Below are 27,781 nucleotides of genomic sequence, written 5' to 3'. Positions count from 1 at the left end.
CAAGTATTATTTTACTAGGTGACTTCCACTTTTACTTGAGTCATTTTATTTTAAGATATCTTTACTTTTACTCAAGTATGACAAATGGGTACTTTTCCACAACTGCTAATTCATACAGGAAAAAGTAATATTTGACAGATCTCACTTCTAATTGTAGGCATGCACTCAGTGTTGCCTTTATTTGTTTGAGAGGCCCATTCAGACTGGCAATTAATCTACTGTTGGCCTGCCTGGCTGACTATCTCCTTGGTAACAGAATGTAAACATTCGAGCTACTTAGGAGGGGAGGCATGCACACTGCACAGGGAAAGAGAACAGACACACTGAAGAAGCTAAACTAGGAGGTTTTCTTATAAAACAGCTGCTATTAAAATGCAGAACACTATATTTGTTTGCCAAAGAACATTGGAGTAAATGTGAAGCATGAAAATTGGGCAAAGGATTGAGTAAGACATTTCAAAGTATGAGACCAAGAATACTGAAGGTGAGTAAAGTTGTTCATTTCACTCAACTACTGCTTTTCTTTTTCAAGACTTCTTGCTTTAACTATGTCCATTCTGACTGACACTTTTAGTACTATTCCATTAATTGGTTCTAGAATGCTAATCTGTAAAGAACTCCCAAAATGGTATAAATGACTAGTTGTCAGTCATGAATCCACTGGTTAATGTTCCAGGGATGAATAGTTAATAATATAATAATAATAATATAATAATAATAATAATAATATAATAATAATAATAATAATAATAATAGTTGTTATTATGATGCCAGTGGTTTGTATTAGCTCTCATTAACTCGTTGTCATTGTCTAAGTCACATCATGAGTCAGTGTTTGTATCCCTAATGGCACCCTATCCCCTACATTTGTGTTTCTCAATTTGAAAAACAGAACTGATTTGAGCATTAAGGCCTGTAGTGTGAACAAGGCAAGAGCGTTGCACATCTGGATTGGGCAATATTTGCTCATTATTCTTTTCAAAATTCTTTCATCTCTGTCAAATTGGTTGTTGATCATTGAAAGACCATTTTCAGGTCTTGCCTAAGATTTTCATACAGATTTAAGTCAAAACTGTAACTCGGCCACTCAGGAACATGCACTGTCCTCTTTGTAAGCAACTCCAGTGTAGATTTGGCCTTGTGTTTTAAGTTATTGTCCTGTTGAAAGTTTAATTCATCTCCCAGTGTCTGGTGGAAAGCAGATATCCAGGTTTTTCTTTGGGATTTTGCCTGTGCTTAGCTCTATTCCGTAAACATTTTTATTGTGAAAAACTCCCCAGTCCTTAATGATTACAAGCATACCCATAACATGATACAGCCACCACTTGAACATATGTAGAGTGGTATTCAGTCATGTGTTGTTTTGGATTTGACCCAAACATAACACTTTGTATTCAGGACATAAAGTTAATTTCTTTGCCACATTTTTACTTCAGTGGTTTATTGCAAACAATGCATGTTTTGGAATATTTGTATTCTGTACAGACTTGTTTATTTTTAATCTGTCATTTAGGTTAGTATTGTGGAGTAACAAAAATGTTGATCCATCCTCAGTTTTCTCCAATCACAGCCATTAAACTCTGTAACTATTTTAAAGTCACCATTGGCCTCATGGTGAAATCCCTGAGAAGTTTCCTTCCTCTCTGGCAACTGTTAGGACGGACACCTGTATTTATGTAGTGACTGGGTGTATTGATACACCATCCAAAGTGTAATTAATAACTTCACCATGCTCAGATGGATATTCAATTATTGCTTTTTATTTTTACCCATCTATCAATAGGCACCCTTCTTTGTGAGGCAGATAGACATGTTTACAAAAAAATGAAAAGCTGAAATGTCTAACAACATAATTCAACACTATGGGGCACTACTAGGCACCGTAGTGCATTACTTTTGACCAGGGGCCCTGCATCAAAAGTATTACACTGTATAGGGCCCTCACACAACTCTGGACATCAAAGCCAGTTCCACTGCTTTTTCTCCAGTGTTCCCCTCTAATATAGAGGGGACTCTAGGTGTGTGCAATTAATTATGAGGTAGAACAGAAAACCAGTAGGCTCTAGACCTTGTAGGGTAAGCCTTCAATACCGCTGGTATAGGGGATATAGGATACCATGTGAGAGGCAGTCATTCTCTGTTACACATGATACAGTAACGAGAGGAAATGTCCTCCACTCCACCTCTCCTACTGGAGCTTATGATATTATAGTAATTATTATAAGCAGGTGCGCTAGATTAGGGTTGGCGTGAAAACCTACTGAACAGTAGCTCTGAAGGAACAGGGATGGAGAGCCCTAGAGGCTTGCATCAACATTCAACACAAACATGCTGAAGCCCCACACCATACGTGGAGGGACCAGATCTTGAAAGAGGAGAGTAACCATGAACCAAGTGTCCACAGCAAACAAACTAAGCTGAAAGGCAGCAAGCTTCAGAGCAACAAAACAACCTTCGCTGTTATCTCTTACATTCATCCATCTGGCTTCTATTTTCGCCAACTTGTCAACAGGACCCTTGTGGATGATGGAGAGTAGTGAGAGAAGGGTTCTGGGGGCTGGTATTGAGGTGCTGAGGGGAGAGCTGGAGGTGGTAGGCCTGAGGCTGGAGGAGCTGGGAGATTGTCCCTGGGAGGAGGTGGATGTTCCCCGCATGGAGGGGGGCTGTACTCCTCTTATCACTGCCTGCCAGAGGGGCTTGACTGAGGTAAGCATCATTGGGGGAGGGGAATTTGGTTTAGGGGGAGGTCTGTCTGGTATGTTAGTCTGCTTCAGTGACCCTTTGACTGAACTGATGTGATTAGTATTCTTATTGTTAGTGAATAAGCCTATATATTTGAATGGAAAGACAGCATGGCTGGTATGCTTTATACAGACTTTGTTCTGTTTATGTGGTTGGATGTCTATTAGTCTTGCACATTGTAATCTATATTCAACAAAAGCATCACTGTGTGAATGAAGGAATATTTCAATCAAAAACAGTTTCACATACTGTGAGGATGTGAACAATCCATTTAAACACAGGTGTTGACCGATGAAAAATTCTAGACTATTTATTTTTCTTCCCAATAACAATAACATGGTGTCATGTGACATTGAGGGAGGGGGGTGAAGACCCATGATCATTCTCTGGAGATACACTATCAAAACAACCACATTACTTTGTTACTAGTGTGTCTAAGGCCACAGGGAAACAATTGTTTGCATGTGTCCCAGGAGTTGGGTCTTTCTGGCTTTTGTTTTGACTCTGTATGACTTCACAGATTTCACTGTTGCCAAAGCAAAACATGGCATTGTACTATGTACACTGAGAAAACATGCAATAAACCCCATACTATTATGCTGGATGTCATTTACTTGACCTTTGCCATTTTGAAATAGGGGACCAAAGCATGTCATTAACCCTACCCTACCAATAAAACATAGAAGGAGGGGGGTATTTTAATGTAAATTTTGTTGTCAGGTTGTACACTTCCTTCTGAAAAGAGGAGCCGATGTGACTCTGTGCAACCATAGCAACCAGACACCACTGCATGTGAGTCTTCCAGTCCTCCAGGGGGTGCTGTTATCAGCCATGTTCAGGGCTCTGCCCCACCAGACCCAGCTCCTCCAGGCTGCTTGGCAGGGAGACCTCCACTCCCTGCAGCACCTTCTGGTAAGTCCACCTCCCCCCAAAACACCTTTACAACGTCCCACCATAGACCACACACACACGCGCACAAGCACACACACCAATCGTGCACACAGTCACTGCCACCGGCACTGATATCACTCCCAACGCCCTTTACATTGTGTAACTGGAAATGTGACCCACAGCATCAGGTGCTTGTCTAACAACAGGGTAGGCTAGAGTTTAGATTAGCACAAAGGACAGCATTGTATGGATGCAGCCAAAGCAGCTATGAGCATTCCATCTGTAATCATCTCCAGGACATTTCTCATTTGACCTTTCTTTGTTCGTAATGTGTAACTCTCAGGCACCAATGCTGAGCCTATTTCTCTATGTCTGTGTTGCAGGCCCAGACAGACCTAGTGGACGTGAACACTCAGAACCGCGACGGGCTGACCCCTCTAATGCTGGCTGTGAGGGACGTCGACTTGTTTGAGGAGCTGGACGTCCGATTGCCATGGGAATACAGACCTGTGGAGGTGGTCAGGGAACTGCTGGCTCTCTCAGCGTAAGGAAACCTGCAGCAATGACAATATCACTTTGGTTTTGTTATTACAACAGCCTAAAACATTACATTATTACAGAACCTTATTGCAAAATGACCGTATTATTACTGCAATACAATTTTATTACAATCTTACAACATAATAATATATTCCACCTCCCAAGCTAACAACTTCCTTGTTCCATAACAGCACTCACAAATACCTTTTCACATTGCCCCTGCATTTTCATTGGTCTATACGCCGCCTTCCGCTCTATAAATTATGTTAATTATTCTCCCTCTTTCAAACAGTGACCTGGGGGTGTGTGATGACAACGGCTGTTCTGCTCTTCACTATGCTGCACAGATAGAGAGCCCCATGAAAGACGAACTCATCCACATGATGGTTGAGTCCCTCAGACAGCCAGGTATAACATGACTTTCAACCAAGATGGTCAGACAATGTTGTTACTACAGTTATTGCTGTGTAATTACATGACATGACTTTCAACCATGATGTTCAGACAAATCCAACATAACACAACTCAGATGTTTGGTATGGTTTGATATATTCTGTTTACTTTTGAGGATATTCCAGGGAAATACTTCTCTATCCAAGTACAAACCATGTGATCTGTCGGTTATACACATACTAGTACCACACCAAATCTGCTTGTTTGTGGCATTTCGTTCTTATGACATCACAGCACTCAGGTCATGTACAACATGATGCCTTTAAAGTTTTCAAATCGATCCTGACAGAAATGCAATACAGATTTGACTTATCTATTAGCTTAGTGTATAGCACAGGTGGCTGCTGAGGGGAGAACTGCTCATAATAATGGCAGAAACAGCACAAATGGAATGCCATTAAACACATGGAAACCATATCTCTGATACCAACCCACGTATTCCGCTCCTGCCATTATCATGAGCCCCTTCTGCCCAATTAAGGTGCCACAAACCTCCTGTGGTGAGTAGTATTGATTTAGTCGATCCGTGCAGTGTGTACTTGCGTAATCAAATGTTTTCCTGAGCTTGGAGGAGGGGTCAAAGCCAGCACTCATATGGGAAATCCTGGTGAATTCCTGAGGGGCTGAGTGTGTGAGAGGGCCTTGTTTCCTCTTGTGCTCACTGACTCCACTAACTCCACACCTCCGTCTCATTCTTCCCTGGTCAACAAACAGCGCCCACGCCCCTGGACCTGCAGTGCTTCCACCCTGATGAGCTGAGAGTAAACTCCCCCAGCCCCTCTCCCTATCTGACCCAAAATGTCCTCATTCAGACTGCTGCCAGCACAGAGGTAAGTGATCCTCCGGTTGTACAGTTATGTAAGAAGTGTACAAGTTTGTAATTTTGTGGAGACCTACTTCATCATGTGATTTTGTTCACTATGTGTTAACACATTTTAAGATCATCAAACATATTACAAGACAAGTTAGTTGTATTGCATCAAAATAAATGTACTACAACATAGCTTCTGTCTCAAATGCATTATTTATTACTTGCCCAAATATAATTAATCAATTAAAAGGCTTAATCCATAGTGGCTCTTCCCCTAAAGCAATGGGGCCCAATTCACCAGAGACCTGAGTTACATCAGTGTAATTGGCTGGTGGGGAGTCTGTGTTCTGACTAGACGACTCTTAGCTATATCCTGACTTTGCTTTGAAGTGGCCTTAACAGGTGAGACAAGGGCAGGGAGCGCAGCTGGCTACTGTCTGGTGTCTAATGACCCAGCCCACTTATTGAATAGCAGAAGGGCAGATGGTTGAAAGAGGCTATCCCAGGGGCACACAAACATAGCAGACTGGGCACTAACCTGAAGCTATATAATATTTTAGGGCCCCCCCCCAGGGAAATTAAATGGGGTAGAGTTGTTCATCAGATGTTTAACAATCTAATTCGTTATAGGCTCTGAAATAAATGTCAGTTGAACATAATAACCACTAGCTACAACAACAGTCACCATCGTCCTCCTAACTGCACTTAGGACAGTGATATCATAGATATTTTTGTGGATTCATGCCAAATGCCACAGGGTTTAAGGCTACTTATGACCATTCTTATTTTCCCATTGTAGGATTTGCTGGAGTCTCCAGAGTGTGTTCCTTTATCCAACCATCATAAAGCCATCAATCAAGGTAAGCTGTATTTCCCTATTTTGCACTGTCACCTACAGTAGGTAGGGTCTTGGACAGTGACTCCTTGTGTCCCTGGTCTGTGTGCCCTGTTGGCTCTACACAAGACCACCCCCTCCTCCCAAACACACCCTTCCCCTCTCTTCACACACTGGGCCTATCCCACAAAGAGACAGCCACAAAGGCCAGCCCTGCCATGGCCCAAGCTGATTGGGTCAGTGTGCTAAATCACTCCCCTCAAGGAGACACAATACAGACTCTCAGCTGGAAACCTTCCTGACTCCTGTCAGACACACACAACAGAACAGAGTTGCTCAGAGAGCGAAAACGAGAGCGAGCGAACGAGAGGTGTACAGCCCCTCTCAATCTCATTCTGTCATATAATCTGAGTAGGTTGAGATGAGGGTAGATTGGACTAACTGGCTCTGAAACAGGTAACGTCTATTGTTTCTTATGTTGTTTTCCAACCACTTTGTTTGGAAAGTACTGTAAATGCTAAATGTCATTTGTAGTTCTCTGCACATAGGCTGTGTATAGAAATAGTTGTGGGTAGAAACAACATGTAAATAGTGTAAAATGTTTGGTATTATGCAGTGATAATAAATTATATTATTGGTTCAGTTGGATCTTGATGAAATTCTACTGAACATAAACAGTGTCATGGTGGAGCATCTGGACTCCCGAGTGGCGCAGCGGTCTAATGCACTGCATCTCAGTGCAAGAGGTGTCACTACAGTCCCTGGTTCGAATCCAGGCTGTATCACATCCGGCTGTGATTGGGAGTCCCATAGGGCAGAGCACAATTGGCCCAGCGTCGTCCCCGTTTGGCCGTCATTGTAAATAAGAATTTGTTCTGAACTGACTTGCCTAGTTAAATAAAGGTTAAATGGAGAAAAAAATAATCGGATTTGTCAGTGGACTGTTGTGATACCGAATACTATCCTACGTGTTACAGAGGAACCATTCACTGTTGGCTTGGGACTTTTGCTGTTGACACACAGTAGCAGTAATGTCCCTGCTTTGTGTGAAAGGTACATCAACCCCTACTGACCTCAGGCTGTGTTGGGTCCTGTAGATAAGGGGCTCTCCCTCTCCTTCCAGAGCGCCATGGATACCCTGATGGACATGAGGCAAGCCTACCAAGATCTGGGGAAGGGTAGCAGGTGGGCACGCACACACGCTCCATGTTAATTAGAACGGCTATAAATTAATACAACAATACAGTAACCACAGGGCAAATTGAGTCAGGAACACACCCAAACACCAACACCTGTTCATACAGACACACACAAACACTTATGCACACATCCCTGCTATTAACAAGCACTCTCACACACAAACAAATCCACCGTATGCTAGTCCCTCCTCCTTGTGTGTACTTCACCCCCACACCTCCCTCACTTACATAAATACAGAATAAGAAGTGTCCAGTTACACAGTCAGGCCAGCAGTCATCATGTCAAGGGCATGCCAATCTTCCCAAACAGAGAACAGAGGGAGACCGAGAGAAACAGAGGAAGGGAGGGAGAAACTGAGGGAGAGTCTACTTTGCTTTCTGAAACAGATCATTGTCTGTAGGGCTCTTACTGCTGAAAGAGGTCCAAAGGGATCCTGGGAGAATAAACCCCTTTGAAAAGTTCTCACTTTACAGCATCAGCCCCTGGCCAGCGTCCTTCTGCTGTGCCCTCTGTCCTGCATCCACACAGAACAGAGAATGTCCATCCCTTTCAATTGCACTGTGTTCATTATTAGGAAATTATATAAGATTACCCTACGTCTCAGCTCCAGGTTTTGTGAATTATAGATGATTTTAATGAAAAAAATTATTTTCCCAAGATTACCTGTGAAGAGCATTGTGAGGTGCAAAGGATTTATTCTCAAATCTACTTTGTTCTCTCTCCAGTCAAGGTTCATCTATACCCAGTCTGTGGTTCAGAGCCAGACACTTAGACAAACTGGATCCTACACCGGGGCTATTGAAGACCACAGGAAGCTCACCCTGCCTGCCTGTTCCCCCCAGCCCGATGGCCCCTCACCCAGCCCAGCTGAGCCAATCTGCCCCCGGTCTATTGGAGCCTCTCCTGGACTCTCTGGTCCAGGCCCGAGTTCACATCCAGAACAGTTAGTAATATAATAATTACTATCTGCTAAAGGCTTAGAGGACAGTATAAAGGTCAGCATGTTGTTGATTCATTTGTTTAGGTAGGTCATGCTCATGAATGTGTTTAGAGAAGTACTCTTTGTTGAGGAAAAAGTTGCGTAATTTTGTGTTTGTAAAGCTTGGCATGTTCTTGTCTTGCAGGGCTTGGATGTGGTGAAACGGAGAAAAAAAGCAGTGGTCGAAAGGTAGGTCAACGCAAATAAATCGTGTTTTATTCGTACATCACATTTTCATACAGCTTCCTTAGTTTGTAAAAAACACCTGTAATCTGATATTTATTCACCGTTGCCTTTTCCAATCATCTCTGTCCAGGGCTCCTTCCCTGCCCTGCTTCCAGGCCCCATCAGGACCCCCAAGCTGTTAGCCCCTCTGGAGGGGAGGCATAGAAACGGAGGAGTGCTGCCCGGCCTGAAGCACCCTTCTCCCCTAAAGCCCATCAACCTTGTGCCCCTGATGCCCCTGACCTCCATGTCCTCCATAACCTCCAGGCTGAGGAGGGAGAGGCTGGCCAGGACCAGGGTGAGCCCCAGAGGGTCCCCAGGCACCAGAGGGGGCAGCGAGGAGAGCAGCTTCAGTAGCCAATCCACCATTGACTTGGAGGTAGATGTGGATGACAATAAGAGAGACTTAAGAGAGACTACAGCAAAACAACACGCTGGAGAGACTTTTGAGGGAAGGTTGCAGTTGGATCTAGACTCATCTGGGAAGTTTAATGTTGGAGATTACAGTCAGGATAATGCAGACCATAGGAATAGGGAGTCGACAAGACATCAGGGTGCCTTTCCTAGGGATAACAAGGAAGGAGTATCTATCAAATCTGACCCTGGAGGGAGAGGGTACAAAGCAATAATTGAGTTGAGTCACCAACTTAACCCCGATTTGACGAATTTCAAAGATGTTAACAGCACTTCATGCTTTGAGAGGGACTGTGAGGGTGAGGTTGTGGCAGTGGAATGGACGGAGGTGATGTGCTCAGGGGGTCTCTCAAAAGAGACTACAAGTACTGAGCCAACTACCACACGTCCCTTTGCATCTAAAAGAAATGGAAACAAAGAGATTCAAGTTGATGACAATGCAAAGACTAGTGTTGTGGATGACACCAAGTATCAATGTCTTCCTTCTACTGTGAATGTCACACTACCTGAATTAAACCCTCCTACAGAGAAAAAGATCAAACCTACCAAGCCTGCCAAGAACAAAGAGAGTAGAGGCAGCACTAGCATCCAAACCAATCAGTCTTTCAACGTCTTGGCACACAAAGATCACATTCGGGGGAACAGCAAGTCCAAAAGCAACCTGAGGACTTCACCCATTCCTTCACAAGTCAAAGGCAAAGTCAGAAAACCTCCTGATCTCATCGTCAATGGGATAATCTCTACAAAGACTGGTCAGAAAAGCACAGACTCAACCTCTGTCAGAACGAGGGTTACAGAGCCCGTACATCCAAGCTGCAAAAAGCTGAACAACGACAAAAAGGCACCTAAAATAAAAGTACCTTGTCAGAAACATATTCAGCAGAGGGAACCGAAAAGTGCCAGACAAGCCAAGACTGGGTCACAACTGGGGACCCTGAGGGCCAAGTCAGCCGTGGACTACATCACGTATAGTGATATCTTCCAGGAAATCAACACCGGAGATGAGGGACCAGTCATCTATGAGATGTTTGCCGGCCCGGTGTTTGACAACATAAGAGTTTCCAGTTCATGTGAGAGGACGAGGCAGGTCCTGTCTGCCCCGTCTAGGAAGACCCAAACCCACAGGACCAAACACAAATGCCCTAAACCACTGGAGAGCAGAAGAGTGAGGCGAAGCCCTGTGGACAAGGCCAAGCAGAGGAAGAACAGGGCTATTAGGCCTATATCCAGGGGAAAGTCACATCTGACACCTATCGCCAGCACGCATGACAAAGACGACGTGGTGGTTATTTCTGGGCTTGACTGGCAAATCCACATCCAGACTAAGACTGAGCTGGTCCTCGGTAAAGATGGAGAAGAGACAGTCTCTCCCAGCACACCCGAGGTTCAGGAGGGGGACCATATGTTGTCACTGTCAGTGATCGAAGAAGTGCTGTCTATGTCCAGCCATACGCCAAACCCACTAATCTCTCACCACTGGCCGAGAGACAAAACCTCCCCCAGTCAGACAAAGACTAAACTCACATCTCATTCTGACCCAGTTGATGATCACCTCCATGTGCTGCACAATAGGGGACCCATGGCGAACAACATGTCAGAAAGTGAGAAAAACAAGGCAAATCATTTAGACCATTCATCCACCCCATCCGATTGCCCTGTGCAGCCTAAGATCAACACCTGGACCTCAGGTAGCTGTGACAGCAGGACAGTGTCCCCTGTGTTCCAGAAGTTTCTGGATGATGTGGGGGAGGGACCACTGACCGATGACCTGCTCCGTTGTCTGGCAGAAGAGCTGATATCACTGGATGAGAGAGATGGTGTATGTCCAGAAAACAACTGTGACTCAGACCAGAGGGAATTCAGAAACAATTCTGAGCTGAGATGTGAGAAGTCATTACTGGGGGTAAGTTGGCACTAGAGGAGTACCTACACCAATTACAGCTAATCATATCTACACACACATACGTGTGGTTGTGTGTGTAACTTCCCACCCTGTGCGGTTGTCCATTAGGATTTTACATCACCTGGAGAAGTGCTCAGTGGGTCTGGGTTGGTAGTGGATGATGCCATCACCTGGAGGAAAGGAGAAGTGCTGGGCAGAGGAGCTTATGGAACTGTGAATATACGTTTGCTTCTCAATTGCCTCGTAGAAAAGGAAAAGTCACATCACAGTAAAGAGATCCAATCATGCCAACACCCAAACCTTGCTATAGTTGTATAATCCCATATCAAAACAAGGCTACCTTCATTATATAGATATTTAAATGAAACAGTCAAGCTTATCTCTAGGGTCTCAAATTAGCTCCTGAGCATGTCTGTAATAGGAATTTTAAAACTTCATATTTACGCTGTTTTTAGGTGTTCTGTGGACTGACCAACCAAGGCCAGCTGATAGCCGTAAAACAGGTGGCCCTGGACGCCTCAGACCTCAAAACCGCAGACAAGGAGTACAACCGTCTACAGGAGGAAGTAGACCTCTTAAAGAACCTCCATCACGACAACATTGTGGGATTTCTGGGCACCTCTCTGCGGGACCACATGGTCAGCATCTTCATGGAGTATGTCCCCGGAGGCTCCATCGCCAGCGTGCTCCACCGCTTTGGTCCCCTTCCGGAGCGCGTCCTGGCCCTGTACACCCGCCAGATCCTGGAGGGGGTGTCCTACCTGCACCTCAACAGGGTCATCCACAGGGACCTGAAGGGGAACAATGTGATGTTGATGCCTACGGGAGTAGTCAAGTTGATAGACTTCGGCTGCGCCCGCCGTTTGAGATGCCTCACTCACACATACAGTCATAGTGACCTCCTGAAATCGGTGCACGGCACGCCCTATTGGATGGCGCCAGAGGTAATCAACGAGACGGGTCACGGCAGGAAGTCGGACATCTGGAGCGTGGGGTGCACAGTGTTTGAAATGGCCACGGGGAAGCCGCCGCTGTCACACATGGACAAGATGGCAGCGCTGTTCTACATTGGGGCGAGGCGAGGCCTAATGCCCTCGCTGCCTGACAGGTTCTCAGAGGACGCCAGGGATTTTGTTCAAGTCTGTCTGACCAAGTGAGTTGATTTACAATTCTGTCCTACATATATTTTTAAAGGCATAGTTCAACTAAATGACTGGATGTTTCCTTACCTTGAACCTGGTCTCCGAATATGAGGATTGGGATCTACTCTGGGTTTATATAGAATGCTATGAAGTAAAACAGTGTGGATTAACATTTCAGTAACTTAATTAGATTACCAATTACTAAGTCAAAGACAAATGTGACAACTCACCAACAGTCAGTAAATCATGATAATAAAAAGGCATCCAAGTTGAATAACATATTAATCTGTCCTCTTTGCAGTGACCAGAAACAGCGCCCGTCTGCAGAACAACTATTGGACCACCCTTTCATTCCTAACAATGTGATCTTAGTTTAGGACCTACACTCAAAGCTGTTAGGAAATAACACCAGATGTGCCAATCAGGAACACCTATCAATCATTTATATAACAATGTATTTTTAAATTCCCTTTCAAATGTATTGCTTAAAATTTAGATACTTACCCTAGGCTATTACACAAATAATTCCTTGAATATTTGGGGCACCTTTGATACAACGAGCATTTGTCAAACATATTGCATCCATACTTTTCATATAGCATACAGTAAATACCAACCATACAGCATAGGTAATGTTTTAAGGTAGTGGTAACCGTAAGATTTATTTGTAGAACAAAAAAATGGATGTCAAGGTTTGCATTTGCCTTCTTGTTGAGACCAAACCACTGTAATAATGTCTGTGCCCAAGAGTATAATCACTATCAGTACTGGGGAAATATACCATCTTGGCCTCAATACAAACTCTCTGCACACTGAAATAAAGGACTAACCAGTCAAAGAACAGTTACTATTGTGTGTCCAGAATTGAGAACGATATACTCCATATATATTAGGAAACTGACCCGTTGGAGAACAGCATACAAGCCACCGTACTGTATCAACACTGACAGCCTTTACTGCTAGCCTGGTCCCAGATCGGTTGGTGCTCTTGCCTACTCCATTGTCAAGCCATATCAATTACATATGGAGTTGGCAAGAGAGACTGGCACCCAGGCTACTTTTATGCTGTTGTTTTCTTTCACCAGACATAAACAATACTACATTACTTACCTACAGCTTTGTATCTATGGGCTACAGCGTCAAGCCAAGTAACAATTTTGTGTAAATGCTCTTCACAGCAAAGGTTAGGCATGTAAACGTTATAGCACTATTATTATTGTCCTCTTCTCATGTATGTCTTTAGTTTTTTTGTGAGGCAAAGCCTTTGGCATCCAGCTTAAGGTAATCTTGGAAGTCAAAAAAAAAAAAAAAAGTGTACAAATTGCATGGCCTCTGACAACATGCCAGGTGGTTGTTACTGTTTGTAGGGTCTGGATTGGCTGAGTTGGAAAGGTCGAAGTTCAAGTGCCATCTCCTGGCAGCCAGCCATGTGTAGTACAGGCTCTAAGCACAACACAGGAATGCGGCAGTCAGAATCACCGATGATAGGACTCCTACATCAAGTTACAATAGTATTTTTTCCCAATATATATTTCTTGTTATAGTTAGTTACAAGCAGCTCCAAACCTGAGTATTTATGGTATAGCTTTTTAAACATACAAAAATGTATGTACATTTATCTTTACTTTCTGTAAACAGCGGTCAGCTTTCTGAGTTATCCCTTTGATGATTGCATGCAGATCCTACATACAGTATTCAGCATAAAAAAGGAAAAAATAATTCAAGAGAAATAAACAACTAAAAATCCAACTTCCATTGGCAGCCATGTTTGGCCTGCCTTTACTTCTGTCTGAGCTAAGCCCCCTCCTGCCACAACGGAGGGCTACTTGACATGTTTTCCCACCAGAATGGATAATAGCTGTGGCAATGCTGTTTAAATTATTATTTAAAAGAGACTGTTAGAAATTGCACCTTTCGTGCCTTTTCAGTATTTATACTTTTTCCCCTCCGAACATGGAGATTTAAACTCGGATGACCCCCTAACACTCACACACGTCCGCATTCCATGACCCATCCTGAGAATATGGAGGACAAAGCAGCAATTACACATTGAAAGGGGAAGGACTATACCAGCACTGCCAAAATATCAGATGATCAGGAAGCATTCATTTTTCTCTTTTTGCCTCAAACGTTGAGATGTCCTACACTTTCCGTTATATTTTTTACTTTACCTTCCTATGCTTTGCTATAAAGGGTTCATGAGTTAATTCCTTGGGCACTTGAGAGAATCGAGCATGTCAGAAGTGTTTGTAGTCTGCCCGTTGGCAGCAAACGCCCAGCCGGCTCCCTCAAGACTGCGGCTCTCCACTGGCTTCTTGTCCAGTTTCACTAGGGCGTTGAGATGTTCGTAGCCCACCTGGTATGTGACAGGGGGAGGAGGAGGGGGGGGAGGTTAAAACCAGAGCTGTGACTGAGACGACACACACTGTGACTGCAGCTGAACAGAGGAACAATGAGAGGAGGAGGAACTACCTGCGCCGCCCTTGGAGCTTTTGCTCGTTTTGGAGGAGTGGTGGTTGTGGCTTGCGACGTGTGGGTGCCCCCTCTTGCGGGAGGAGCTGGAACCAGAGCTAGGGGCCATGCCTGCCACCCCCTCAACACCCCCCAGCCCTAGGGGTCTCCGGAGGACGGCTGGCCCGGCCCCCGCTGGCCCCTCGGGGACCCCTCGGCCGTTGCCACTGTGCTGTGCTGCATGAAGGTGAGAGTGGCCGTGCTGCTTGTGGTGGTGGCGGTGGGTTGAGTGTTCTCGGTGCTTCTCCTTGCTCACTAGCGGGCTGGAATGTTTGCTCTTGGCCCCGCCCTCATCAGAAGAGCTGTGGCGCTCCGAGGACACCTTGATTTTCATCTTCAGCTCCTCTTTGCTGGCCACGCCCCCCTGAGAAGGAATTGGAAGGCGGAGTTTGAGTGGGCCCCCCTTGTCCCGTTTGTCAGAGGGGACCTTGTCCTGGCCTGGCGTGGCGAGCTTCATTTTAAGAGGGGAGGCAGTGGTGCTGCTGCTCCCAGGGTTAGGGTGGAGCTGCATGTGTTTCCTGTGGTCTGATTGGACAGAGGGTATATATGACTCCCTGCCCTCAGGCTCGAAACTCTGCTGCTCTGCCCTGCGTTTATGCTGCACCGCCAGCTCAGCAGCGTGCTTCTCTCTATACTTGTCCAGGGACATTTTCTGAGCCGGCGGGGGCGGTGGAGGGAAAATTGGCTGCTGTTGCTTCCCCACACCCCCCCCTGACCCGACCTTGTGTTCATGTTTAGTAGGGTTGAACTCTCCTGTCTTATCGGGTCTGTTTGGGTTCATTGGAGGACCCTGCTGGAGGCCAAGTGCATCTGTTTTGAGGGAATAGCTTCCTCCCTCCAAGCGACCCCCCGTATCCTGGGGCCAGTCGCTGGGGGCTGTGAAGGTGTAGGAGGTGCCCTGCATGGACGCGATAGAGTCCAGGGAGAGGGGCCCACTGGCGTGCCCTGGCAGAGGGACAGGGAACGATGAAGCGGCTTTGGAGAAGGCTGAGTTGGAGACCCCAGGGATGGCATCTCCCAGGGAATGTTCGTGGATCAGGGAGGGTCCTGGGTAGGGGTCGTTTGCCTGAGAGCCATCCCCCTTGGTCTTCTTGGCAGCTTGCGTGGTCTGGCGAGTGGGAGAAGAGCAAAAGATGGCGTGAGGAGGCGATTTTGCAAAGGGCATTATATAAAACTATACAGCAATAAAACTACACTGAATTAAAATCAGCAGACAAGACGCTCTACAGTGTTTAACGTGAGTAAGAGGTCTTAATGATTCACTGGTGAAAAACAGAAGCTTACCCTCCAATTTCGTATCCTCTTCAACCTGCTCGGTGTCTTCTCCAGAATCTGAAGGAACTCATGCGTCAGTTCTGAAGGCAAGGAAAGATCACACTTCATTTTAACACCCAATTCATAGCAATGACATGTCGCAAACATTTCTCATTGACGAAAACAAACTATTCTTCTAAACTAAACCACATTGTAACTGTGGCTTTTCGACTATGAGCATAAACCAAAATCAAATCAAAGCCTCACCATCGAGAAGCTCCAGTGTGACAGAGTTGTCCACGTACTCCCACCAGTGTTTCCCGTCAGTGGAGACCGGGATCTCCCAGTTGGACCATTTACAGGCCAGGTGGATGCAGACGCAGGCGATTACTGTGGGCTTGTGTTGCAGGCAGAAGGTGGTGAGGTGGAGGCTGCGTGAAGAGAGGCCGGAGCACAACGGGTCACATGGACGAGAGGGAAGAAAAAACAAAGAGGGGAGGGGGGGGGAAATCGACGTTAGTAACAGGTGCTTAGGGCTGAGGTAAAACATAGTATTAGAGAAGAATAAGAGTCATTATAACAGAAATGTTAGACCCAGATTGACACAGTTGCACACTTACCAAAATAAAACAACAACTGACATGCAGAATAGATCATGAGTCAGTTTCACATTGTGGCTACCATCCTAGTGTTTACCACAAGGAGCTGTAGATATAGCAATAACTTCAATTCTAATTAAAAAAAGATGACTTATGTTTTTTTTTGTGTGGTAAAAGTGACCGAATTTCACCCTTTATTGAAACATCAACCACCAATAAATAACACACAAGGTGAACATTTTATGGCAAAGTAAACTGGTTATGGTGAGACATGCATAGAAATGCCTTCTTCTGGTCAACTCTAGTCCAAGTTGGTTTGAGTTCTGAAAGAACCAGAGTAATAGAGAACTAGATCGAGCTACAATACTGAACCTTACAATATTTTCTAGCGCAGAGAGCTAGATATCCTACCATTTGAAAGACCGTGGTAAAAGCTGGATGGTAACCTTGTGTCACAACAAGTACAATGTCTGGACGCTAGACATAAAAAAAAAATCCATAATATGCATTTTTTATATCAATCTCCTGTATGACCGCGCAGCCTGAGACTAGTGCGCATACAATCCTGAAAAACATACAGATCAGAAGTTCCAGAATTCACCACGGCGACGAGCATTTCCATGGTTTGGATTCTAAGACAGACATTCCCATTCAAGTCAATTATATTTCTATGCTCCTACTTGCTGTGGCTGGTCATTGGATTCAGTTAAGGCATTAAGAAGCCATTTATCCTCGAATTAGAGTGATGTCTCAGGCACAGCGGAAACCTTTTATTCTCCTTGTTCACTGTCTATAAGCCTCTCCAGTTCAAACGTCTCAAACTCAGCCTGAACAGGCCGCTTTTGGAACACAGCGTTGTCTTTGGCTCTTTGATAATTGTTTCTATATATATAAAAAAATATATCTCCATACAATTGCTGAATTACAGCACTTTACAGAAAAGTGACTATCAAAATCTGCGTCCAGACACTGTAGTTTGTTTTGAGGGCATTCAACAGTTGGAAACAAAAAGGCTATATTTAAATCCCAACCCAACATGTCATGTTAAAAGTAACCCTTTAAGGACCTAGTTCTACGAGAATTTGCAGACCATGAACTGTGGAAGGTTGTTTGTACGCGGAAAGCCAGAAACCAAGAATAATACGTATGATAATGGGCAGATGTGGCACCAAATCAGTATTTTACAATGCAATGAAATGGTGCATGAAAACATGAATTCTTCTCTTCAAAGCAAATACAAACTTGTCATTTGAGCAGGTCCTTAATGGGTTAACACCAGAAATGTAAAATTGGCACTTCCATTTCTGTTTTATACACAAAACAGCTCATTCGGGAAGAATTCAGACCGCTTGACCCTTTCCACATTGTTACGTTAAGACTTTTCCCCAAATGGATTAAATCATGTTGTTTTCCCTCTATCTACACACAAAGACAAAGTGAAAACGGGTTTAGAAATTAATGCAAATTCATTCATTTAAAACAGAAATACCTCATTTACATAAGTATTCAGACCCTTTGCTATGAGACGTGAAATTGAGCTCAGGTGCATCCTGTTTCCATTGATCATCCTTGAGATGTGTCTACAACTTGATTGGATACCACCTGCGGTCAATTCAATTGATTGGACATAATAAAGGCACACACCTGTCTATATAAAGGTCCCACAGCTGACAGTGCATGTCTGAGAAAAAAACCAAGCCATGAGGTTGAAGGAATTGTCCGAAGAGCTCAGAGATCGGATTGTGCCGAGGCACAGATCTGGGGAAGGGTTTCCAAAACAATTACTGCATCATTGAAGGTCCCCAAGAACAAAGTGGCCTCAATCATTCTTTAAAAAATGGAATTAGTCTGGAACCACTAAGACTCGTCCGAGCTGGCCGCCCAGCCAAACAGAGCAATTTGGGGAGAAGGGCCTTGGTGAAGGAGGTGACCAACAACCCGATGGTCACTCTGACAGAGCTACAGAGTTCCTCTGTGGTGATGGGAGAACCTTCCAGAAGGACAACCATCTCTGCAGCACCCCACCAATCAGGCCTTTATGGTAGAGTGGCCAGACGGAAGCCACTCCTTGGTAAAAGAGATGACAACTCTCAGACCATGAGAAACATGATTCTCTGGTCTGATGAAATCAAGATTGAACTCTTTGGCCTGAACACCAAGCGTCACATCTGGAGGGAACCTGGCACCATTCCTACAGTGAAGCATGGTGGGGGCAGCATCATGATGTGGGGGTGTTTTTCAGCGGCAGGGAGACTAGTCAGGATCGAGGGAAAGATTAATGGAGTAGAGAGAGATTCTTGTTGAAAACCTGCTCCAGAGCGCTCAGGAATTCAGACTGGGGGCGAAGGTTCACCTTCCAACAGGACAACAACCCTAAGCACACAGCCAAGACAATGCAGGAGTGGCTTCGGGAAAAATCTCTGAGTGTCCTTGAGTGGCCCAGCCATAGCCCAGACTTGAACCTGATCAAACATCTCTGGAGACATGAAAATAGATGTGCAGCGACGCTCCCCATCCAACCTGACATAGCTTGGGAGGATCTGCGGAGAACAATTGGAGAAACTCCCCAAATACAGGTGTGCCAAGCTTGTAGAATCATATCCAAGACTCGAGGCTGTAATCGCTGCCAAAGGTGCTTCAACAAAGTCCTGAGTAAAGAGTCTGATTACTTACGTAAATGTGATAAAACCAATTTAAAAATATATACACGTTTGCAAAAATGTCTAAAGAACGTTTTTTTTTTTTATAGCTTTCATCATTATGGAGTATTGTGTAGATTGATGAGGACATTTTTTTTCATCCACTTTAGAATAAGGCTATAACGTAACAAAATGTGGGTAAAGTCAAGGGTCTTCATACATTCCGAATGCACTGCATATTCCACGAAAAAGTATTTGGTTAACTGACTTAAAAAATTTAAACTTAAGAAAATACTTAAACTATTTTGTGAAATTGGAAAAAAACAAATAAAAAGAAAATAGGGTATTGGTACTTACCGGGATGACTTCTACGTTATGTTTACATCTGTGTAATCTTTAGCTGCTATTCAGGCTACCAAAGTGTCTTTTTAGACATATGCACTTTTGTAACCGAGCAAACGTGAGGTTCTAGCGCACCACTACACTTCACATTGTGCATTCAACCCCACTGTGCCAACTCTGGTCCCTTGTACAATACACCGCACTGCAACCGGGGCCGGTACCGCCAAACGCCCCCAACCGGGGGGGGGGGGCAAGGAGGGGGCTGGCGTCCCAGTAGCCACCGGCGCATAGAGGGCCGTTGGACACTGAAAGGGTACCCTGCATTAAAGGAAGCTATAGTGTGCAGTAGTCACAGTGCAACAAAGGAGGGTCAGGATAACAACCTGTTGGTAGCCATGAAATAGGAAGTCTGTGCCAGATCCTTGCTTGCTGCAAGTGAAAGAAAAAGAGGGTAAGTCTTTGCCAACCAGTGAGCTCCGGTAAGGGTTATCATTAGAAGTTCACAAATTGTACATCATGTTTTGTGAACTCTAAGGTCAACAATGACTTGTTGCACAATCATTATGTCAGCATTATCTTCCCTCCCACCCACGTTAGAGGTTGGGTGGACTAGAGGGCATGAAAGAGCAAAGAAAGAAGCCTCTACCTCTCACTAGCTGGGAACATTTCACCACATCAGTGTGTGGATGTTCAATAGTTATTTCAAATCCTGGAACAAAATACATGACAGGTGAGTTTCAACAGTAACAGTTTGTAGATGAAATGTATTAAAGTAATGTTCTATGGTTCTTCCCCTCTAGTCTTTATCACAAGAGCACAGTTAGGATAACATGTGGACTATGAAAGGGAGTTCTCATTTCTTTCCGTCCAAATAAGAGTGAGTATATTGGTGTTGTATAATCAAAATGGCCACAGATGGTGGCCACAGAGTATATCGTAGTCATAGAGACCACAGATTGGAACATGCTTGGGACTGCTGTTTGCCCAGATCTGAAATTCATCATAACAGAAGAACATTTTGACCTGCGCGGGTACAATAGATTTATGGCATTGAGGAATGATCAACATGTTACCATGACAAACAATTTAAACAGTCTGAAAAATGGAAATTCACCAATGCCTGGCAGCAATGAACCAACAGAATAGTCAAACATAATATTCAAACACTTTGTAGACAAGATCAAGCTCTCACTAAATGCTCACTCAGTCAGACTTCACTTACCTAAAGTCTGCAGCACTATGGTTTCAAGTATCACCAGCTCTTGAGCTTGCTGGAGGTATGCCTGAAGTTTAATAGACAATCATTACATGACATTTGTAATGTGTCTATCCCATACCTCTATTTCAAAGCCCAATTCCAAACTATAACAGTATTGTTTTCTTAGTGTCAGTGGTTTCAACTCAGTCTCGATACTAGGAATAATATGAGCGCGAAGATCTTGCTGAGACTGGACTGAGACATCAGTCTGACAAAGCCTAAATATTGTCAATCTAGACTCGCCCTCTGGTGACAAAGGAGAATATACACCGAGTATACCCAACATTAGGAACACCTACCTAATATTGAGCTGACATCAATAAGGGACCATAGCTTTCACCTGAATTCACTTGGTCAGTCAGTCTCACGGAAAGAGCAGATATTCTTATTGTTTTGAATACTCAGTGTATACTAACACTTTGTATAAACCTTTACACTCAAACCTCAATACAATCACACAAAAGAAAGTGTTCAAGCCATTGACAAAATGGGACAAGCAGGGAGGTGGGAAGGGAAAATAAAACCTACAATACCCATACTTACATTACTCTTTGTATCAAGCGGGGTCTCTTGAGGGTTTAGACAAGCATGGGCAACTTTAATAACATGCTCAAGTTTCCGAGGTTGCTCTTCAACTTTCGCAGCTAGGAATAAGGTGGTTGGAGAAATTATCTGTAACAAAAGAAATGGATTTGAATATATTAGTAAGTAAACATGTTGCAAATGGTCTGTATGGAGAAAACAGAGAGTAAGGCTGACTATACATAATGAAGAAAATAAAATACTTACATTTCTGTGGAATTTGGTAAAAGAGTGGAACATATAAAATCTATGCATGTAAACAATTGCTGTATTTATTGTAAGTTGTGAGCTGGAGAAAATGGGTTAAGGAATTCAAATATATTTTAACTTACAATGTTTCATCAACTAACTAAAATTATGTATTTTAGTCCACAGATCCCAGTTGCGTTTACAATCAGTCCAATTGTGATTTTTTTTCACCAATTGGTCCTTTGACCAATCAGATAAAGCTTTAAAATATTATGTGATCATTTTCCCCCACTGATTTATCTTTTGACCAATCACAATTGGGTTGCCTGTATAAACGCAGCCATTGTTATCCACGGAGTAAGCCATTAGTTAATTAAATCAAGTCAATGAGATGTGGCAACTTCTAATCATTTGATCCACGTTGTTGACAATGCCGAATAGATACTAGCTAACTATTAGTTAAGGTACAGTAGCTAGATAAATTTGATCCAGTAAGCAACGTACTAACATGGCAAACGAGCAAATTAAACTGAGAAATTCAACAATGCACGTCCTGCTTTACCTGAGTGAACTTGCTCGAGCTAACTAGCTAAGCAACTTAGTCACAACGAACAAGCTTGCTTGACAGGACCGTTCAATGCTAACTGACTAGTGTTGGCATGCTGGGCAGCTATCACTTGTCTAAGCGAAGTAACTATGATTCATCATTGAACATCAGCGTTAGCTAAGTAACATTTCAGTTATGGTAACTAACAAGTAGTGGGCTAGTTAGCTGCTAGTTTGCTAACTAGAGCCAGAGAGATGCCCTAGTTAGCTGCTAGCATGGCTAGTTTGCTAACTATCGCCAGACAGATGCCCTTCATGTTGGGTGATGTTTCCTAGTTAAACTTGGATGGATAACCTACACCACATTTGAAATGTTCTACTATGACAAAATAATGCCGAACATAACCTGCCTCTAGCGCGTGCCCCAGACACGGGCCTACAAAGAGCGCTATGTAAATCCTCCTTCCTTCGACATCTGATGACTACAAGCTTGTTTATAAAGGATACACGTTGAGCCTCTGTCCCATATCTTGAATGAGGTTAGCCGCCTGTTGTCGGTAAGATAGCTCCTTGTCCGGATCCACTCCCGAACGGCGGGACGGCGTGGCTTCGATTTGCTCCCGGGTGAAAAACCATTTTGAAGAGGATCCCCGGCACGCCGCCATAGCTCTCCAGCTTTCACACAGCACACCAAGGACCGAACGGACGCATGCGCGGCAACCACAATAGTTTTTCTTCGAAGGCTTTTTTTTGACACAGCCAAACCAACTGGTAGTGCATCATCGCCACCATTCTTTCTGGAGTGTGAACTTCACGATTCTGTTTTAATGTGTAGCCTAGTGCGCAATTAAAAAAAAATAGTAGGCTAATTTTAATTAGTTTACAGGCGATAAAAGCAATAGAGAGGAAGAGGCGAGTGTTGGCTATATGGAGTAGCAACGCCCCTTTCCCTCTACCTACATGTCTTGATGGACAAAGATAGTGGGTAAATGAACAACAATTGTTAACAGATCCGGTCTGCTTAAGGGGTGGCTCTCCCATATGCACCAATGCATTAGCAACTGGGTCTGGTCTTCTTAGTTCATTGATTGTTTATGAACCAGAAAAAAAAGAGCAAAGGAGATCTCTGCTGATGGATGCTCAGCAATGGCAGTTCATGGTTGTGACTTGATGGCATACAGCCAGCAGGTTAGGAGAGCATTTGAGCTAACCCTTTTTCTAACCTCAATTTTTCCAGAACCAAAAAATGAATATTTTCAAGGAACAGAAACAGAACCTGGAACAAAAGTGATCCATACTGTTCCGTAACAGAACCATTATTATAAATGCATGAGAACCGGTTAATAAAGTTATTTAATGCATCAGGCATTTTTTTCTAGTCCCACAACAAAACACCTATGCAAAGCCCTCACTCTGTCCCTCAGAAACGTATTCCAGTGTCTGCCTGCAAGCTGAAAATCTTTGCCTGTGCATGTTTTTTTTTTGCTACCTGCTCCTCCCCCTTCAAAGCATAGGCTACTGTACTGACATTACAAGCTTGATTCAGAAGATAGATTTTTAATTAGCTAGATAATGCATGTCACAAGAAGATGCCCAGTGTCTCAAGCCTCCTCAACCCTCTCTAGCTCTCACCCAACCCGCAAAATATCAGTCACATCTTGCACCATAGGCTACACTTTGTCCATCACGCATGTAAATAACTAGCTTGCCTACTCTATCCACACTTGATTGGTGAAGTAATTCAATGAGCTCAATGTAATATATATATCAGTACTTTTTGTTTAAAAGCTTTATGAATGCATGCATAGAAACACCTACAGTAAAGTGTTACCAAATATTTTCTGTTGCAATCTTCAGTTGGCTCCTCTTTTATTAAATGGATAAAAAAAGTATTAGTGTGATACATTCTCATGTAAGCATTATAAGTGCAGTTTACATTCGGCCATAGAATCAATTACCAAAGAAATACATATTTTCAACTTCTGGAATCAACGTTTTCTCAACTTTTTTTCAGAACATAAAATTAACCCGATTTCAATGTCCCCCCCAAAAAACATATTTTCAGCATCCGGTTAATATGTATGGTGAAAATGATGAATCAGACACCTTATCGATAGCAACAGCTCATAGTCCTCCTGGAATCAGAAGGTTTTTTGACTCAATGGAGGAACATAGTCAGAGAAATGCTGATGAACGTCTTGCTCGAGCTATGTATGCAACTGGTTCACCTCTGATGCTCACAGGCAATGTGTAGTATTGGAAGAGATTTCTGAATGTTCTTCGCCCAGCATACACCTCTCCAACCAGACATGCTTTATCTACTCATTTGCTGGATGCAGAGTTCAACAGAGTTCAAATGAAGGTCAAGCAAATCATAGAGAAAGCAGACTGCTTATCTCTGATGGGTGGTCGAATGTTCATGGGCAAGGAATAATTAACTACATCTCCACCCCTCAACCGGTAATCTACAAGAGCACAGACAAGGGATAACAGACACGCCGGTCTCTACATTGGAGATGAGCTGAAGGCTGTCATCAATGACCTTGGACCACAGAAGGTATTTGCACTGGTGTCAGACAATGCTGTGAACATGAAGGCTGCTTGGTCTAAAGTGGAGGAGTCCTACCCTCACATCACACCCATTGGCCGTGTTGCTCATGCAATTGAATCTGCTCCTCAAGGACATCATGGCACTGAAAACAATGGATACACTCTACAAGAGAGCAATGGAAATGGTTAGGTATGTGAAGGGTCATCAAGCTATAGCAGCAATCTACCTCACCAAGCAAAGTGAGAAGAATAAGGGCACCACATTGAAGCTGCCCAGCAATACCCGTTGGGGTGAGGAAGGAGTCTCTCCAAGAAATGGCCATATCACAGTCTGCCGATATGGACAGCCCTATCAAGAGGATCCTCTAGGATTATGTATTTTCCAGCAGCCTGAAACCTATAGCAGTAGCCGTTGCATGGATTGAGGGAGACAATGCCATCGTGTCTGATGTTCAAACTCTGCTTGAACATGTAAGAGAAGAAACCGGTACTGCCCTCCCAACTTCACAGTTGCTCCAAGCAGTGGAAACTACAGTTTTGAAATACATCAAAAAGCGTGAAGACTTCTGCCTGAAGTCCATACACACCACAGCGTACAAATCAAATCAAAAGTATGCCAAGTATGCTGGCAAGAGCATCCTGTCTGGTGCAGAGATCAACAAGGCCTATGGTGTCATCACTACCATGTCTTGCCACCTTGGCCTGGATGAGGGAAAGGCTCTTTGCAGTCTGGCGAAGTACAAGGGCTTTGGGATGGTGATGCAATATGGCAGTTGTGCCAACATATCTCAGCAGCCACCTGGTGGAAGGGACTTTGTGGATCTGAGGCTCTTTCCCCTGTTGCCTCCATCCTCCTCCAAATCCCACCAACATCAGCCGCCTCAGAGCGCAACTGGTTCTTGGACATTGAGGAGGTCCAGGGAGAAGACATGGAGGCCCGAGAGGAAGACAGTCTAGAAAATGAAGCTTTGGTTATCATTTTACAGATGTACTGTATGTTGAAATGTTTTTGGGAGATGCGATGGATCATTGGGGATCATTCAATATTCCCTTTTGTTGTTCAGTGAAAATCATCCCATATGAAGAGTCAGCTTCATAGAACTGTTTGGCCATAATGACCATTGTTATGTTATGTTTGGAGGAAAAAGGGCGAGGCTTGCAAGTCGAAGAACACCATCCCAACCATGAAGCACAGGGCTAGCAGCATCCTGTTGTGAGGGTGCTTTGCTGTAGGAGGGACTGGTGCACTTCACAAAATAGATGGCATCATGAGGGAAGATTATGTGGATATATTGAAGCAACATCAAGACATCAGTTGGGACGTTAAAGCTTGGTCGCAAATGGGTCTTCCAAATGGACAATGACCGCAAGCATACTTCCAAATTTGTGGCAAAATGGCTTAAGGACAACAAAGTCAAGGTATTGGAGTGGCCATCACGAAGCCCTGACCTCATCTATAGACAATTTGTGGGCAGAACTAAAAAAGCATGTGCGAGCAAGGAGGCCTAGAAACCTGACTCAGTTACACCATCTCTGTCAGGAGGAATGGGCCAAAATTCACCCAACTTATTGTGGGAAGCTTGTGGAAGGCTACCTGAAACGTTTGACCCAAGTTAAACAATTTAAAGGCAATGCTACCAAATACTAATTGAGTGTATGTAAACCTCTGACCCACTGGGAATGTGATGAAAGAAATAAAAGCTGAAATAAATAATTCTCTCTACTATTATTCTGATATTTCACATTCTTAAAATAAAGTGGTGTGCCTAACTGACCTTTTTTACTGGGATTCAATGTCAGGAATTGTGAAATTCTGGGTTTAAATGCGTTTGGCTAAGGTGTATGTAAACTTCTGACTTCAACTGAGTTTATATACATATATATATATATGTATATATATATATATATATATATATACATACATGTATATATATATATATATGTATATATATATATATATATATATATATATATATATATATGTATATATATATATATATGTATATATATATGTATATATATATATATATATATATATATATATATATATGTATATATATATGTATATATATATATATATGTATATATATATATATATATATATATATATATGTATATATATATATATATGTATATATATATGTATATATATATATATATGTATATATATATATATATATATATACATGTATATATATATACATATATGTATATATATGTATATATATATATATATGTATATATATATATATATATATATGTATGTATGTATATATATATGTATGTATATATATATATACATATATATATACATACATACATATACATATATATATGTATATATATATATATATATGTATGTATGTATATATATATGTATGTATATATATATATATATATGTATGTATATATATATATATATATATATATATGTATGTATGTATGTATGTATATATATATATATATATATATATGTACAGTAGAATGACTCCATCTACACTGGATGTTTTCTTACATGCTTTTACTGGTCCAGTTATTAGTGTGGATTACATGTACATATTTAGCAGGCTACACTCTATCCCGATTAAAAGAAGGACAAGAAAGCATAGCCAATAAGACTATTAGGATGATCCCCTTGTTTGTTTGTCACCGTTTACTGACTGACTGGAGTTGCACTTACCACAGTGATTTTAGGAATTCCAATGGAATATATCTTTAATAGTGCTAAAAAAGAAGGCAACATACGGGTTATAATTGAGACTAATCAATAAAAAATAACATAATCAAGTGGCACAACGTTAACATAAATATATGTCTGTCGTACCACCTGATGTGATTTTTAGAAGCTTGTCTTGCATATCAGGTGTTGCTGGCAGTTGATAGACAGACACCCATAGGCCCACACCACAGCAGCCTGGTATTCACATGGAAGAAAAACTGAGAAAAAACAACCTATCATGTGATCAAATCCTTTCCCTTTAGAATATACATTATTTGTTCCACAATCTCCCAACATCTTTGATTAGGTAGGTAGAACACATTGAGCAAATGATAGAGGAATTTCTAAATTCCTTATTGTTTTACAGCCAAAACCAAATTCGCACTCGTTTCTAATTAATTAATGAGGTGTAAGTTCATTAATTATGTATGAAGTAGATCGAGACCAGTCTTAAAAG

The 27,781-nt window shown here is 42.9% G+C and overlaps 2 protein-coding genes across 5 annotated transcripts; one reads left to right on the top strand and one right to left on the bottom strand.

Annotated features, from left to right (window-relative positions):
- The first annotated feature begins 288 nt into the window (after nt 1–288).
- LOC118366975 (mitogen-activated protein kinase kinase kinase 19-like) lies at nt 289–12,982 on the top strand. Of its 3 annotated transcripts, XM_035749857.1 has the most exons (14): nt 289–484; nt 2,513–2,706; nt 3,463–3,654; nt 4,017–4,177; nt 4,466–4,581; nt 5,341–5,456; nt 6,237–6,297; nt 7,370–7,457; nt 8,198–8,415; nt 8,597–8,640; nt 8,768–10,993; nt 11,102–11,206; nt 11,449–12,146; nt 12,437–12,982. In XM_035749857.1, the coding sequence occupies exons 2-14, from the start codon at nt 2,524–2,526 to the stop codon at nt 12,510–12,512; spliced, it is 4,284 nt and encodes a 1,427-aa protein (XP_035605750.1). In that variant the 5' UTR covers nt 289–484; nt 2,513–2,523; the 3' UTR covers nt 12,513–12,982. The 3 variants fall into 3 exon arrangements, with proteins under 3 accessions (XP_035605750.1, XP_035605751.1, XP_035605752.1); XM_035749858.2 differs by lacking the exon at nt 289–484 and having other exon boundaries at nt 2,558–2,706; nt 3,488–3,654; XM_035749859.2 differs by lacking the exon at nt 289–484 and having other exon boundaries at nt 2,562–2,706; nt 3,516–3,654.
- LOC118366976 (cyclin-T2-like) lies at nt 12,766–22,835 on the bottom strand. 2 transcript variants are annotated; one of them, XM_035749861.2, is made up of 10 exons: nt 22,563–22,804; nt 21,528–21,609; nt 21,282–21,410; nt 20,703–20,763; nt 20,127–20,189; nt 19,864–19,909; nt 16,168–16,331; nt 15,931–16,001; nt 14,608–15,754; nt 12,766–14,491 (listed from the first exon to the last, which is right to left on the bottom strand). In XM_035749861.2, exons 1-10 carry the CDS (start codon nt 22,718–22,720, stop codon nt 14,424–14,426), a joined length of 1,989 nt encoding a protein of 662 aa, XP_035605754.2. In that variant the 5' UTR covers nt 22,721–22,804; the 3' UTR covers nt 12,766–14,423. The 2 variants fall into 2 exon arrangements, 1 of the variants encoding a protein (XP_035605754.2); XR_004822052.2 differs by lacking the exons at nt 12,766–14,491; nt 14,608–15,754; nt 15,931–16,001 and having other exon boundaries at nt 16,186–16,331; nt 19,496–19,909; nt 22,563–22,835.
- Nucleotides 22,836–27,781: the final 4,946 nt, after the last annotated feature.

This window comes from Oncorhynchus keta, chromosome 34 (assembly GCF_023373465.1).
Source record: "Oncorhynchus keta strain PuntledgeMale-10-30-2019 chromosome 34, Oket_V2, whole genome shotgun sequence".
In the NCBI taxonomy this organism is placed as follows: domain Eukaryota; kingdom Metazoa; phylum Chordata; class Actinopteri; order Salmoniformes; family Salmonidae; genus Oncorhynchus; species Oncorhynchus keta.
The sequence above is the reverse complement of the archived record's forward strand: the minus strand, read 5'-3'. Positions and strand labels throughout refer to the sequence as shown.